At 39.6% G+C, this 15495-nt stretch overlaps 5 protein-coding genes across 5 annotated transcripts; 3 read left to right on the plus strand and 2 right to left on the minus strand. All coding sequences in view use genetic code 12, as the record gives it.

Annotated features, from left to right (window-relative positions):
- Window positions 1-64: 64 nt before the first annotated feature.
- Window positions 65-1858, minus strand: DAK2 (dihydroxyacetone kinase; the record flags this gene model as incomplete). The annotated part of the gene is made up of 1 exon (XM_064921675.1): window positions 65-1858. The coding sequence occupies one exon, from the start codon at window positions 1856-1858 to the stop codon at window positions 65-67; it is 1794 nt and encodes a 597-aa protein (XP_064773695.1).
- A 1061-nt stretch (window positions 1859-2919) lies between these two features.
- RJT20DRAFT_96978 (Zn(II)2Cys6 transcription factor) lies at window positions 2920-4992 on the plus strand (the record flags this gene model as incomplete). Its single annotated transcript, XM_064921653.1, has 1 exon — window positions 2920-4992. One exon carries the CDS (start codon window positions 2920-2922, stop codon window positions 4990-4992), a length of 2073 nt encoding a protein of 690 aa, XP_064773696.1.
- Window positions 4993-5307: 315 nt separating this feature from the next.
- On the plus strand, window positions 5308-8874 carry ARG81 (Arg81p). The gene has a single exon (XM_064920338.1). The coding sequence runs from the start codon at window positions 5623-5625 to the stop codon at window positions 8458-8460; it is 2838 nt and encodes a 945-aa protein (XP_064773697.1). The 5' UTR covers window positions 5308-5622; the 3' UTR covers window positions 8461-8874.
- Window positions 8875-9603: 729 nt separating this feature from the next.
- On the plus strand, window positions 9604-10709 carry PGA6 (Pga6p). The gene has a single exon (XM_064920339.1). It carries the CDS (start codon window positions 9696-9698, stop codon window positions 10425-10427), a length of 732 nt encoding a protein of 243 aa, XP_064773698.1. The 5' UTR covers window positions 9604-9695; the 3' UTR covers window positions 10428-10709.
- Window positions 10710-10772: 63 nt separating this feature from the next.
- On the minus strand, window positions 10773-14461 carry RJT20DRAFT_119533 (poly(A)-specific ribonuclease; the record flags this gene model as incomplete). The annotated part of the gene is made up of 2 exons (XM_064915897.1): window positions 10773-12927; window positions 12985-14461. The coding sequence occupies 2 exons, from the start codon at window positions 14459-14461 to the stop codon at window positions 10820-10822; spliced, it is 3585 nt and encodes a 1194-aa protein (XP_064773699.1). The 3' UTR covers window positions 10773-10819.
- Window positions 14462-15495: the final 1034 nt, after the last annotated feature.

The raw sequence follows: 15495 nt of genomic DNA on the forward strand, positions 1-15495 counted from the left end.
GGGTCAAACTACGCTAAATATCCTACTAATCTTTTGTGTTTGAAAACAAATAACCTGCTATTTACTATTGTGGAGAGGTTTCTGTAAAACCCTCAATGAGGGCCAATAATCCAACAGCTCCGGGATCTGGAACTCCCCCTTCTTCATCCTTGAATTTAGACAGGTCCACATAACTGGCCCTACCAAACTTTGCCTCTAAAGACTTCGTGTTATCACAACCATCTTTTGCTGCTTTCACTGCTTCCTCGAGATTGTTGCTATTCTTCAAGGTATCAACAAAAGGCTGCAACGTGTCGACCAATGTCCTTCCTCCAACACGAGCTCTAGTGTATTTGAATAAACCATCATATAGAGCAATGTAGGCGGCTTCGCCAAATGTCTTCACGGTCAATTCGTCGAAGTTCTGGAAATTCTGAAGAAGAGAGGTCAAATATATAGAATAGATTCCCCCGGAAGTTCCACCCATGCTATCTTCCACTAACTCAGTAATTGTGGCTAATGTGGCAACAGGGTCGGACAACTTCTTTTTAAACTCACCATTCTTCTTCAATTCAGACAATATAGCATTAGCCCCTGCAGCCAATGTCTCACCACAATCACCATCACCGACAATGGTATCATAATGAGTAATCTTTGGTTCAGCCTTAAGTAACTTATTGAGAGAATGTTTCAAAGATCTCTCAAATGCGTCCGCATCGACTTTTAATGAAGAAGTCACAACCGACTTGTCTTTCAATGGAGATTCGACGTAGTCGATGTCTTGTTCCCATTCTTCACTTGTATAGGATTTCGGCTTCCAGCCAGGGGCATTTGTAGGAGTATCAAGGAACTCTAAAATCTGACTTTCCGAGAATTTGACGTCTGACTTCGAAATGTTTGATAAATTTAAAAAGGTAATGGAAAATCCTGGGGCACTCAAGGAAGTAACAAAGTCACTAATTAAAATACGCTTTGGCTTCTTTGAAAAAGGCAAAAGTCGAACAATATGCTCTGTGACAGTGTATAATTCAAGTGAAGATGTACCACCAAGGTTGTTTATGAGTAAGACATAGTCATCTTTCTCAAGATCGAAATCTACATAGTGACGTTCTTCGTCTTTTGGTGAGAGAAGCTTTTTGAATAAGTCATTGACTAATTCATCAATTGAAGGACTTGGTTTAACTCTGTGCCCAGGCTCATTATGGATACCCAAACCGACTTCAATTTCATCCTCAGCCGTAAACTCTATTTCTTGTGCTGTTCTGCCTGGAACCGAAGTACGGTCCAAAGAAGCGCTTATCGTAACAAGATTATCATTGACAACTCTCCCCAATTCAGCTATACTCTTAAGATCGGCGGTCTTGTCGTTCACTGCTGAACCAAGAATCTTATGAACGATAGCGGTACCCGCCAAACCTCTTCTTCCCACCATCTTATTTTGCTCCCTTCCCACAGCTACATCATCAGCTACAATGACAAGTTCAACATTATATCCTTCAGCCTTTGCTTTTTCAGCTACCAAACCAAAGTGCAAAATGTCACCAGTGTAGTTTTTGACAATAATGACAGTACCTTTCTTCTTGTCGGACTTCGTCTTGACAGCTGCCATTATCTGTTTGGTGGAGGGAGATGCAAAAATGGAGCCACTGACGGCAGCATCCAAAAGGTTTTCACCGACGAATCCAGCATGTAATGGTTCATGACCGGCTCCTCCTCCACTGATTAATGTGACTTTCTGAGTTGTATCTGAATTAGGGTTAAAGATTATCTTTTCACTAGGGATCAACCGGACAGCAGGATTAGAATGTGCCAAACCCTTTAGATTTGAAACCACGATGTCTTCGCCATTATTATACTTCCAATGCTTTGCTAAAGTCATGTCGTCTATATATTGAGTCAATTGAGTGGTTAGAGTTGGTGGGTTAGACGTTTTTCGATTTCTGGAAGATCAGTGAATTAAATACCAATGAGGGTTACAGTTAATAACGTGTGCACTGAGCGAGATGTGCCATGTGTAGTACCTCTCGATTGTCAGCTGCTGAGGTTGGTTTTGGTGGCCTTTGTATACAGATTTGTTTGTTTTCTCTTGACTGGTTGGTGTCAAAAGGCCAAGCCTACAATTAATTGCTGTCAATGTAATATGACATCACCTGAGAGAAAATGAAGATTTTCTAGAGTAACATTAATTAATGACTACAACATATGAGAGTTAACACTGCAAAATGACATTGGAGAATCGTTATTGAGCTGGCAGCAGGCTTCTTCGATTAGTCTCTCGCTTTCTTTCTCCGGGGCTTTTTACACAGCTTCAAGAAAATACTCTTTGTTCATCCCCACAATTAATCAATAAAATACATCCATCATCAGAATCAGAATTCTCAAAAAATATATAACCAGATCAAAAGACGCACCTAATAGCGGAAAACTCCTCATATTTCGTCAATTGCGCTCACCAAGTCAGAAACCACAAACCACGCATTCCAAACTGCAACCAACGCTTATTTTTGATGACAAAAGTGACTTCTATAACTCTTCTCCATGTTACATAGCTTCTATAATTCTTCCCCATGTTACATCTTCTCTGACCGTCTCCATCACACCATCTCCATCTACAATGGTGTTCCATATACACACCGCTAACCTCCAATTTCTTGTCCTGAATACACAGGCCTAAATTCCAACCCTATATACTGATAAAGAAGGTGTAGAAGACCCTACCGCAACATTGTATGTGCACGACCCAATAACGGAATTATTATAATTTTACAGTTCTTGATAAAGGTTTCTTTAAGAGAAGAGTAGTAGTTAATATTACATTCGAGTGGGTGAAAAAGGTAAGAAACGTGATCTTGTTCATAGTTGTTCAGGGACCCAGATTTGAATCAAGACGACAAAAATTTGGAAAGAAATCGAACTGAAATCATAGCTCAATGGGTAGAAATGTCCCCAGACTTATCCAATGCTCGAAAACAACAGGAAAAGGATCTGAAGAGAGACTACAGCAGAGGAGGCTGCCGAGAATGTAAACGACGGAAAATCAAATGTGACGAAGGAAAACCATTTTGTCTGCAATGTACTCGATTAAAAAAGCATTGTGCCTATCCGAAAATTGGAGAGAAGGTCTTGCGTGTGTCTAAGAAGTATCTCGAAAAGAACCCTACTCCTGCTCATGAACATACCAAACCACTTACCATACAGCTATACCGCGGACCGGACTTTGGGAAAAGGAAACTGAAAGCACAAAAGATCGAGATGAAATCCTCGGGAATTGAGCTGTCATTGTCCCTTAAAAAGCTGGAATCAATTAAAGTGAAGAAGAGTTCATCACAAGAAATAACAAATTCCAATACCACTGCCTCATCGTCCATATTCAATTTGCTTAATAATGCCAATTCCCCACGAATTGCTGATACAGAAACATATGCAAATTCGAAGATAGAAGCGCCAACACCAGGAGGTTATATTGACCATCTGAGCACACAAATGTCATCGACTCCTTCATCCTTGATAGTAGGAGACATGTACAGTCACGAAGACTTGAATCTTTTGGCTTCAGATTTAAATGAAATCGTCAATGACATTATGTTCGCAGGAAATTTTGATCCAAATGAGTTCAATATTGATCAGATACCATTCAATGGCCTCACACAGGAGTCACCAAATAGTCAAACCATCCCATTCAACGATGTGATACCAAAGCATGTAGCATTGGAATATATCAATGTGCGAACTACAGATGAAAGAGTATACCTTAAAGAATTCTATGAAGAGTTCGCCATGCAAGTTCTCCCATTCGGATCTTATGACGAATATAGTAAATCATACGCAAACCCTCTCCGTGATGTCTTGTTAAAATACGCATCAAAAGAGCCATTTTTATTAGCTGCTGTGTTAGCACAGGGAGCAAAGTCATCGTATAGGAAGAGCTTTCTACAAAAAGATCAGGAAGCTTACGGTTCCTACTTGTCAACTTGTTTACAATTACTCGGCCCAGCCTTGAGTAGAAATAGGGATAAAAAAGTGAAGAATGATATGGTTTCAAATATAGAAACCATTCTACTCACTGTATTATTACTAACGTCTTCAAATGCCACCACAACCACTCAAAGTTGGAGACCCCATCTAAAAGGTGCAAAAGATATAATATTAAAAGCAACGAATAGCAAAATACGACTGTCAAAAACTTTAATTCTTTGCAAGGTATGGTTTGCAGACTTCGAAATTTTGGCTGGTACAAGTTCATCCCTAGGAGGAACCCTTAAAACAGACGAAGAATTAGACGCGGTGCTTAATTTCAGCGATCCATATGAGATAACGGTACTAAAGGAGTTTGGAATAGTGCTTGAAAATGGATTCAATATAATGTTTGGCTACAATATCCAATGCGCACATTTGTTTAGAGATCTACTTAAAATATTGAACAAAAAGAGACAAGACAGTAGTGATTTTAAAGCCGACGATTCCGATGAGTATTTGAGATTAATTTCCGGGTTCTACGGCGTCTTAAACGTTAAATACATTGATTCAAGCCAAGTTATGGTTGAAGATGTTACTGGTAACTACCCAAACTTAATAGACATAATCCGCACGGATAAAGGAAACATTTCCCTTAGTTGGATGGACACGGCACAACAAGCATACGCACTTGCCGGATTACTTACGATTTTCACGCATATATTGGGGCATTCATATCAGTCTCCATTCATTCAAAATTTGAACAGCCGAATAGTTGCATATATTTCTTTCTTGGAAGGATGCAACGGCGTTCCACAACAGCAAATCAAATACTCTTTGCTGATGATTCAATGGCCCATGACTGAGGCAGGTTTGAATTGCATAGACCCGGCAGAGAGACTTATACTTACCAAATTCTTCTCATTTTCAGCCCAATTGGGTTCAGGAAGTGCCGAAATTGCATTGAGTCGGATCGAAAAGGCCTGGACCCGTCACGACACAGGGAAAGAAGTCGATACAGACGATGGAGAAAACAATGTAGATATTGTAGCATATTGAGGCATAACTGCCGAATTGCTATAGAAAGTTATGAACAAAAAAGACAAGACAAATAGACAACACAGCAAATACCCTACTTGATAGCAAGCGAGTAATGGAGACTCTCCTATGATGGTCATTTGTCCAATGATCTACTCTCTTTTCAAGTATTCTTCATTATGGAGGCTTTTAGCATCTTTTTCTAAGGCATTCAGTGCGGCTCAATTCTGGAACCATAATAACCATAATAACTTTTAGTGCTTGGCCGAAAACAGCGCACTGATTACATCAGCAGACGATCAAATTTTCGGTAACCATTTCCATTTTAGAAGACCTTCAATGAGCTGGCTAATGATCTATAATTCATTAGGGGTTCACGAAAACGTAATAGAAAGTACTTTTCAATACTTTAGAGTAGGAATTAATACCAATAGAGCTCTGCATTCCAACTTGTTTGGTATTTGTATTTACGACAAGTATTTACGACAAGAATTTGACTTTCATTTGTCTACACTTTACTACAATAGTTAACAGTAGGATATATAAATACCCCATAATAATAGAAACTTCTGTATTACGTGATATACGTTTACACCAAAATACTGGTTATACAACTAAAAATTGGAATTGATATAGAAGTAGGATCCAGCGATGTCTACTACCAATCGTGAGGCAGAAGCAAGTGAGTCGCCTTCTTCTGTTTCATCACATACAAAGTCTAATGAAGAGCTGGACATAATTGCAACCACATCTCCGGTGGTTGCAGCGAAGTCAAAACGGTCCAAAACATTCACGGGATGCTTTACGTGTCGGTCCAGAAAGATACGATGTGATTTGCAGAAACCTTTGTGTAGAAAATGTGCCAAAGCAGGCTTGATTTGTTCTGGTTATGATATTAAGCTAAGATGGTCCATGCCACTTCAATTTAACTCCAAGAATGGTAATGCAATCTCATCTTCGGTGGTATTTAAGAGCTTGGACAAGGATGGTGTCGAGAAGGAAAATCCAGAAAATGCAGAATTCTTTCAAAGAAGAAATGTTGGTTTCGTGGTGTGGGATGCTACGAAGAATTGTAGACCCTACGAGACATATGAAGAGATGGATAAAGACCTAGGAATCTTGCACAATTCTGGAAATGATGGCTTGGTAAATGTAGAGGGACGAACCAAACTTTTGGGGCCTTTCGGTGTATTTCAAGGAGCCAAAGTAGCAAAGAGAAAGGTAGTAACAGGGAGTCCAAGAGAAACCAAGAAACAAAAAAGGACGCCAATCCCAACCGTCAACGATACACCCTACAAGAATATACAGCCATCATCCTACTCATCTACTCCTAACATCTCTGATAACAATGCTGACCCAGCACCTCACGACCAATTATGGTTATCCAATGAATTGAGAGATGATGCTTTTATCACCGCTGCCGCTTTGAATGGAGATACACAGTTTTTGGATTTCATGAATATAACGGCCGATAATAACATGTTAAACCCCAGCTCTACGACGAGGCAGACTTATGCCAATAATGCTAATTACAACACCAATCAAAATGAATTTTTGAATTTGGTGTTTCACAGAAATCATGGAAATTCTATTACTCAACAACACCAGTCTGGCACCACCACAAATGATACTGGCTCTAACATGGCCATGTCCAGTTTGCTCAACGAGGCAGAAGCTTCTAACATTATGATCGACCCAACAAACCAGCATTTATATTATTCCAACTACAATAACTATTACTACAATAACCCATACCAACTTAATGAAAACCTAGAAATCAATTTGCATGCTTCAAAAGCACCTAATAACGAGGAAGACTCCACGGATATAGTTGATGGAGATCATTCTAATTCAGTTCAAATGCCGAACTCAATAATGTGCATTGTACAGAGTCCTGTTCAACCGAAATTGGGATTCGACTTGTCTATCCCAAACCTCCCAGCATCATCACCAAGAGTTGGATTACCAACTACCGCATTACAAGTCCAACCATTAACCCGTTACTTATTGAATTACTATGTTACTCAGGTAGCAGATTTGATGACGGTTATCCCCTTAACTGAGAATCCATGGAAAGCTATATACTTCCCAAGAGCACTTATGGCGATTGGAGAACTTCTGGCTCTCGGACAAACCTCCATTGCAAAAAATGCTTTATTGAATGCTTTGCTTGCTGTATCCGCTTTCAACTTACAGTCTAAGTTCCCAAAGAACTCTGATTCAATGAAATACTACTTGAATCTTGGAATTAGGTTGAGAAACCAAGCCAGCTTGTTTGTCAAGAAATTATTGAACTCCAAAACAGACTCTCAATCTGGAATTGAGCATTGTGTATCCAATGAAAAATACAAGGATGTCTTATGTGCGGTTATGACTATGATCAGTGTGGATCTAGTCTGGGGTACAATGCAAGATACCAGTTTCTACATTAATTGGTGTGGAAGAGTTATAGCCACGAAGATGATCAACAAAAAGAAGCTTTCATCTAAGGCCCGTATTTTGCATAGAATTTTCCTGTCATTGAAGCTAATTCAAGATTCCACTTGCTTAGATTTGGAGAGTATTAAAGATGATTTTGAATCGATTGTGGAAAGAGGTTACGATGTGAACGGTGACAAATTTGGGAAGGTCAATACAAATACAGTGGGCGCTGACGTGAGGAAGGATAGAATTGATTATATTGTCAATAACACTATAAATACCAATAAGAACCCAGCCAAGAGCACCTCACCTTCTTTTGTGAACAAGAAATTGATAAATACGAAAAAGAATGACGAAAACTTCGCTACTGATGCCTTGTATGGACTTCCCAACTCATTAATTTTGCTATTCAGCGAAACTGTCCAATTATTGCGTAATAAAATATATCATGAAGAGATATACCGAACTCTTCCCAAAGATTTCAATGAGAAAGTTGACAAATTAAATCATCAAATGATGAACTGGAAGTTAGATTGGGAATTGTTTGAGGATCAAGATATCAATATGAAAGTTGATAGCGAGATAACAATTGATGTTGATCTTGAAGATACAAACATGCAGAATGTTGATATTGAAGCTCAAGATGATGCAAAGAAAAAGTTCTTTTCACCGATGCATGAAGCTACTTACCATCACATCCTTTCATTTTATCATGCGCTTTCTATCTATTTTAATCGATTAATTAAGAAAGTGTCTCCAAACAAATTGCAGACTAAAGTTGCAAAAACCTTGAACCATCTTAACGCCATTCAAAAATTAATTGCCAAAGATGAAGCAGCAATCATTCCTTTATTCTGGCAAGGATTCATTGCTGGGTGTGAGGCAGTGTCATTAAATCTACAAATGGGCTTCAAGAAATGGGGTGCAGACATAGCTCAGTACTTGGGAAGTTACTGGGGTGCTCGTCAAATCATGTTAGAAGTATGGCGCAGAAAGAGAATGAACGAAGCCCGAGATGACTGGGTTAGCGTGATTCAAGATTGGGAGATGAACTTGATGTTGAATTAATGTAATATTTGTCTAGCCTCATTGCAGTCACATGAGCCACACGCTATAGCCGTGAGGGTTTCACATTAGAATATAGAGAATATAGAGTCTGCAAAGTCTATAGAATTGTACCAAGGAACAAATTCATCTCAGGTTGCAATGTGATACAAAAGTTCCGCAGCAAGCAAGAGCAAGATGTAAGTATAGATTTCATGTAGTTGAAGAACCATCCAGGCCAAGTCATTGTAGTGGCTGACGCGAGACGGCGATTTGGAGGTCTCTTGCCCTGGCGCTCACAAGACATTTACAATGAACAATATGGTTATATAGTTACATCACCAATGAGCCAAGCACGTCAATCACATAGCCATCTACACGGTAATAGAACATTACGATTCACTCTCCAGTTACAACTGAAATTTTCATCCCCATTGTAATATCCTACAATACACGAGATTTCGCCTAGTTTCGAACGAGAACCTTGATTTCGACCCTTTTCCCGTTTCACCCTCTATACTCTTTTTCTCCAATTCCCACCCCTTAGGTGCACCCATGCAAAACGCAAACGCTTTAACTCAGGCGATTTGTTTTTAACTTTAACTTTTGACGTAACTCCTCCCTGCCGTACAAGACTATTGGCGGAGGCTAATTGATATTTTCATGTGGTCTTGTGCCGGAGTCAACCGTGGTGGGCGCATCGAAGGAGTGTCTCACAGTATTATTATTTTCATTTAACTATATTATGGACTATTGTTGCATGTACTATTGACATAAACACCATCTTAAAAATTGACGCGTATTTTTTTTCTCATCGTCTTCGAAATACGCGTTGTTTTGATTTACACGAAAATGCAAACAAACAAACAGTCCCTTTATATTGATGTAGATTTTAGTGGAGGTAGGGGTGTTTATGATCTGGATGATCTGGGCCATGATGATAATGGTGTGTTTGGCGGCGGAATTAGTCTGACTCGGAGAATTTCTGTCGAGGCTGTTCGAAGGGGGTGTTTGTACTATTGTACGTTAAATGAACCTTTGTGGTCGCGTCTGGTCGCCTTTGTCGAAGGTTAGCATAACGCAAGATGCTATGGGCCTCCGCTACTCGTGTAGCAGAGCTTCGTCCAGCTTGAAAAGACATGGGCTAACAGTATAAATATAACTACATTGGTCGTCATGTTGAAATCGAACTGATCTTTTTACAGCAACAAACATCAAGTTACTTCCAACTACTTACATTCTTTACAACCCTTGTCACAATGCAATACAGAACCTTATCCGTCGCTGCTGCCTTAGTCGCATCTGCTTCTGCTGCCACCACCATCACTTCTCTTGAGACTGTCACTGAGCACTCCACCACTGATGTCACTATCACTTCATGCTCGAAGGAAGCTTGTGCTACCACTGTGGAGAAGTCTTCTCTCACTGTTGTCACTACTACTGTTGAGGGTATCGAGACCATCTACACCACTTACTGCCCATTGTCTTCTGAGATCGCTGCTGAGTCCGTAGTTGCTCCATCCTCTGCTACTGTCATCACAACCACCGTTGAGGGTATTGAGACTATCTACACCACCTACTGTCCATTGACTGAAGGTGAGAAGGCTGCTGAGTCCGAGGCTCCAGTTGCTCCAGCTGCTCCATCTTCTGTTGAGACTGTTATCACCACCACTGTTGCTGGTGTCGAGACTATTTACACCACCTACTGCCCAGCTACTGAGGAGGCTACTCCAGCCACCGAAGCTCCGGCTCCAGCCCCAACTGTTGCTGCTTCTGAAGAAATCACCTACGTTGACCTCACCACAACCCCAGTTGTCACCGCTTCTACCGGTGTCGAGGAGACTTTGACCGAACAATACACTTTGACTTCTTACTACAGCAGTGCTAACGCTTCTGTTGCCGGTGTTGCCACTTACGAGGGTAAGGCCAACGCTCAAAACTTCGCCGTTGGTGTTGCTGGTGTCGCTGGTTTGGCTGCTGTCTTATTGTAAGTAGCATAAAATGGTATTTCTTCTAGGATTGAACTGCAAGTTCTTTCCGATTTCATAGTTTCTCAAAGGGTGATCTGAGCGTCGAGTCGATTTCGTGCCGGTCTAGGAAGGTGTCTTTGAAGGAGTTCAACTTTTGCAACCTCTTGCACCCGCAATACTCCTGTTTGTTAGCCTTCGGAAAATTTTTGTATTATAAAGTTTCAGGGTTTCATTTAATATATTCAAGTTAGAAAAAGCTTAATTTCGTAGAGTTGTAGTCGTAGTTAAAACTAAATCTTGGAGATGGTAACCGTTCAGCCAATTGATCATATTAGTTTACTGTATGCTTTTCAAAATACTTTTATATTAATGATTATATCTAATGTACAAATGGTAGGTAGGGTGTAAATGTTCTATTCAGGAACTCTAAATCTTAGAAGTTGCCCTTCAGAATAGATATAGTTCAATGCCAGCTCGAATTCTCCTGTGGCATTAAGTTCGATGTACTTCTTGTACAACAATAAGGCTGTATTGGCATCTTCAATTGAGTCATGATTCCCTGTTTGTACTTTCTCCTTTAAGAGGACGTATGCAAGGAACTTCAAACTTAATTGTCTCTTGAAATCACTCTTATAGTAGAAATCCGCCGTGTCTCTTATTTGAGTAGGAGGAACTTGCAAGTTAATACCTCTAAAATCATTGTATAAACCATGTCCCACGAAAACAACACCTAAGTTCAACAATAGCCATAACTTTCTATATACGGTTTGCAAAGTGACTAATCTTTTCTCAGACTTGATTGGATCTAAGTCTCCAGGTTCAATACCTGAAAAGTTGGTAAGATAATCGTAGATCTCACAAGTGTGTACAACATAGTCATCTATAAATGCAACACTTTGCTTGGCTCCATTATCTCCATGGAGGACGGATAATCTCGCCAAAGATAAAAGCTTTGGCTTGATCATTTTCTTGCGTCCGTCATAACGTATCTCCAACTCTTCTGGGGTCAATGTCACAAACTCGGCATCCAAGGCCACTAGAGTGCCAAATCCTGGAGCCTCATCTCTGGTCAACAATTCGTATTCCTTTTTGTATGATTCTCTAATAGTACCTGCAAAATGGTCTCTATAAAGAATACTGTCATTAAGATTTGGCAAGTTTGCAAAAGTTTCAGGTTTGAAGTATTCAAATGGAGTATTAGCAATGTTGCTATCTTGGTATAACAAGATAACTGGCTTCTTCCATGGATACGACAAATTAAAGACTTCATCTTCTGGAATTGGCATAACCAAGAAATCATTGAACAAATACCACTTTCCTTCAATCTTGATAAATGAAACTAGATTATGAGCTCCTAAAGATAAATCGGATTGGTGACTAATCTCACAAACGTAACCCAACAAGTCATACTTTGTGGAGTCCTGATCAAATTGAGTAAGAACAGGCTTAAATGCAATGGGATTGTCAGTATTATTATTTAAAACATAAAACTCTGGTAATAACCATTTTTTAAATCCATTGACAAGTTTAAATTCTTCATTAGACAAGTTCACATTAATGGATAATAATGGAGGCAATTTAGTAACGGAAGTCTTGATTTCTAGAGTGTGCGGATACAGATGTTGATGTTGTTGACATGGAATCGTTTTATACTGGTTGATGGTATATTCCAAGTAAGTGATCACATTGTGGTTTCTTCTTGTTGTAGTTGGTGTCACAGGTTGTGGCTGATGAGGATTGATGTGGGGATTAAGCAAGATACTCATCTTGTTCAAAATATTGCTAGGAGGTGTGAGCAAGTCAAGTGTGAATTGCGAACCATATTGTTTATCATAAATTGGACAAGAGGGACCACTACCTCTCACTTCAATTTCGTAGTGCACAGTCATTAATTCTGACATAGAAGCATTACGAATCTGATTCATGAGATCCTTGAACAACTCAGCTATCAAGAACTTGTTGAAGGAGATAATTAAATTGCGCAACATCTGAGAGTTTAAATTTTGCCCTTCATTTTTGTTGATTAAATTCTGACCTTGAGCAGTTTTGTTCTGATTCAAGACCTGTGAGAAGTTTACTATATTAACGTTCTTGTCCCTGGCCTTATTCATCATATCATATAAATAACCGAGCTCGTTGAGTATTGATGAGCCTTGAGGATTTTTCTTTGTCATTATCGTTTCAAAGTCACTTGGTAACCACTCATGAAGTAAGTTTCCCAATAGCAAGTTGTGAAATACAGGCTGGAACTTGTAAAGCTGAAGCAATGAGTTTACGTATGAATTATCAGTGTGATTTTCCAACCCACAATACAAGCCATCAGTTCTATTGTAATAACTGAAATCGAAGTCCTTTACACCAAATTTGGAATACTGAATCTGCAAAATAGTGTAGCAATTGGGGATCTTATTCCTATTCACTGCAATGGAGCTATTCGAACCAGACGAAGAAGGCGCAGATGCCGGCTGCACCTTGTACTGAAAGATGTCGTTATTATCTTTTCTGGCCAAGTTTTGAAAGGCTAGACTTAATACGTTATCAGTCGAATCGTTATTTGCTTCCAGGTAAATATCTGAACTATTCGAAACTGTTTTGGAGAGTGCATTACCTCTTTCACTAATGAACTTTGGTACACTAACATTAGAATTTGTTGCACTTCTCTCTTTAAGAGACTGATACTTCTTGTAAATATTTGCTGGCCCGTACTTTACTTTGTCGTAAGGAAAAAATCCCACTTGAGCTTCACCTTCCATTCTAAGATCATCATCAATCTTGTCTGGTAAACGTGCAAGTTCCTTGGTGAACCTCAAGTCGGACGCAAAATTTGAAAGAAGCAAATCCTTGTAGTACGGCATACCCACAGCTGATAATGGAACCATATCATCTACTCCGATATGATCATTACTAGGCATAATTACATCCGGCTGTTCAATACTGGAAGGGAAGTTAACGAAATCCTTGCTGCTGCTAGTTCCAGAGTTATTCAAAGACCATAAGTGCATAAAGGAGTAACTGTCGTTGAAGCAGAGAAAGTCTCCGTTTTCACTTACCTCTAAGTTAGCGAGGTAAGGGTTCTTTGCCAATTGGGGCTGCTGAGGCTGATTAGGTGGTAGCAAGTCCGCTTGATAAAGGTAAAGATTAGATTGGTCATAAATATCCACAAATTGCAACTGGCCAGTTCCGGATGATATTATGATGATGTTGGGTAATTTCGGATGGAACCGCACGGATGTAGCGCCTGCCGGGAATGGAATGGGTGCTATAGCTCTCATCATTCTGACATCATAGATATTTACCAAAGGGTCAACCATGTAGTCATTATTGCCCAAACTGTTGGAATTGCCGTGGTTGTATCTTCTGGGTCGTACGGAGTATCCACATGTAGCTATATAATTTCCTTGGACGTCCAAGTCCGACAAGAGTCCGGTATGTCCTTGAAATGATTTGACAGACGAGTTACTGACGGGGTCAAAGAGTTCAAGAACTCCATTGGCTTTCCCTAAAGTCAAGAATTTGGACATTTGATTAATTAATGCTATGTTTCCATCGTGGTTAAATGACGTAAGATGAGTTGGTTTGTTAAGGTCGAATTTGAGTAACGATAGGTTTGTTCCCACTACTATGTCGTTCATAGTATTACAGTTAGTCGTAAAACAAGTCAAGCTCTTGAATAATGACGAGTTGGCGTCTACAAAAGAATCACAAGATAACGACAACTTCGCTAGACCTCTTCTATTATTGAAATTTACGCAATTACTCAGGAGTGATAAGATTCCGTCCTTATGACTAAGATGTTTGGTCACTGGCGCGTTATTAAACGATGCCTTAAACTTCGTGTAGGGAAGCAATTGGAACTGTTGTTGATAGGGATTGACTCCGTTAGAGCTCTGAGCAGGTGTGAACGACCTTGTATATCCGCTGGAATCACCACACCACAAGAGATTCTGAGCAGTATCGAACTTAAGTGATGTAATATTTGGAGCTTCTAGCATGGACGGGCCCGTTTTGGGCAGCGCAGTGGCTGCTATTCGTGCGATTTCGGTCCAGCCGTCCATTTCAAGGGTAGAAAATTGGAATGGTTTGTAATTTCAACACACCAGCTGTGGTTCTACTGGGTTTTCAATACTTTCTATGATATTTTTACGATCAATCCACTTTCATTAAAACAACCTTATGACTGTTCTCTTTGTTAGTGGAGTTTTGAAGAAATCGCAGTTTTGATATTGAGCATGGTCGTGTGCAGGAGGTAAAAGAACCAAAGTGTATGGTGTATAAGGTGATAGTATGTTTGTATGTGTGTTTGTATGTGTGTTGTGTATGTAGAGGGTGATTGTATTTTATGCTACGAAGTTCAATGAGTGGGGTGTGGAAAGTTAAGAACAGGGGACTTTGGGTGGAGAAACAGTGATTTGGTGAAAAATGAGGACCAAAAGTTGAGGAATAAATAGTATTGCTTGCAAAGTTCATTGGGTACAGTGTTTCCATATATTATTCAAACTAGGGGCCAGAATTGATTCATATTAAGCCCCAAGTAAGCTCGCGCTACCATTTCAAGCAAATTAGTATTGAGAGCAACATGGTGTAAGTTTGAAATAATTCTTGTGATTAGGTATGAAACAACAAGAGCTGCAAGTTTGAATTAAAATTGAGATTACTTTATGTGAAATGGTAATGCAAATTGTTCTTACTTTAGGTATAAATAGAAAAATGGAAAAACTTCTTCTTTTCATTTTTCATGATTTTGCACCCAAAAATCATTTTTTTGTAGCTTAAGTGATCTAATAGGTACATATACAGATATGTATTTCATTTCCCTCTCTTATAATGTGACATCTCCGTGAAGACCTCATTTTACCAATCTCAATATCACTAACACTCACCATTTTGCAACAGACTACCTTCACGTGAATAATCACATGACAAACATCGAATAACGTGATCTATCAAGTGCCATGGGAATTGTCGGCACCCTCTACCCGACCGAATGACTTGCAACTTTAGTTGAGAGTTCCAAAGGGTATGCAGGCCTGTGATTGCTCTACACAATCATAGGGATCCCCTCTCCACTTATGAACTGACTATCTCATGC

This window comes from Scheffersomyces xylosifermentans (assembly GCF_036884685.1).
Source record: "Scheffersomyces xylosifermentans strain CBS 12540 chromosome Unknown RJT20scaffold_5, whole genome shotgun sequence".
Lineage (NCBI taxonomy): Eukaryota > Fungi > Ascomycota > Pichiomycetes > Serinales > Debaryomycetaceae > Scheffersomyces > Scheffersomyces xylosifermentans.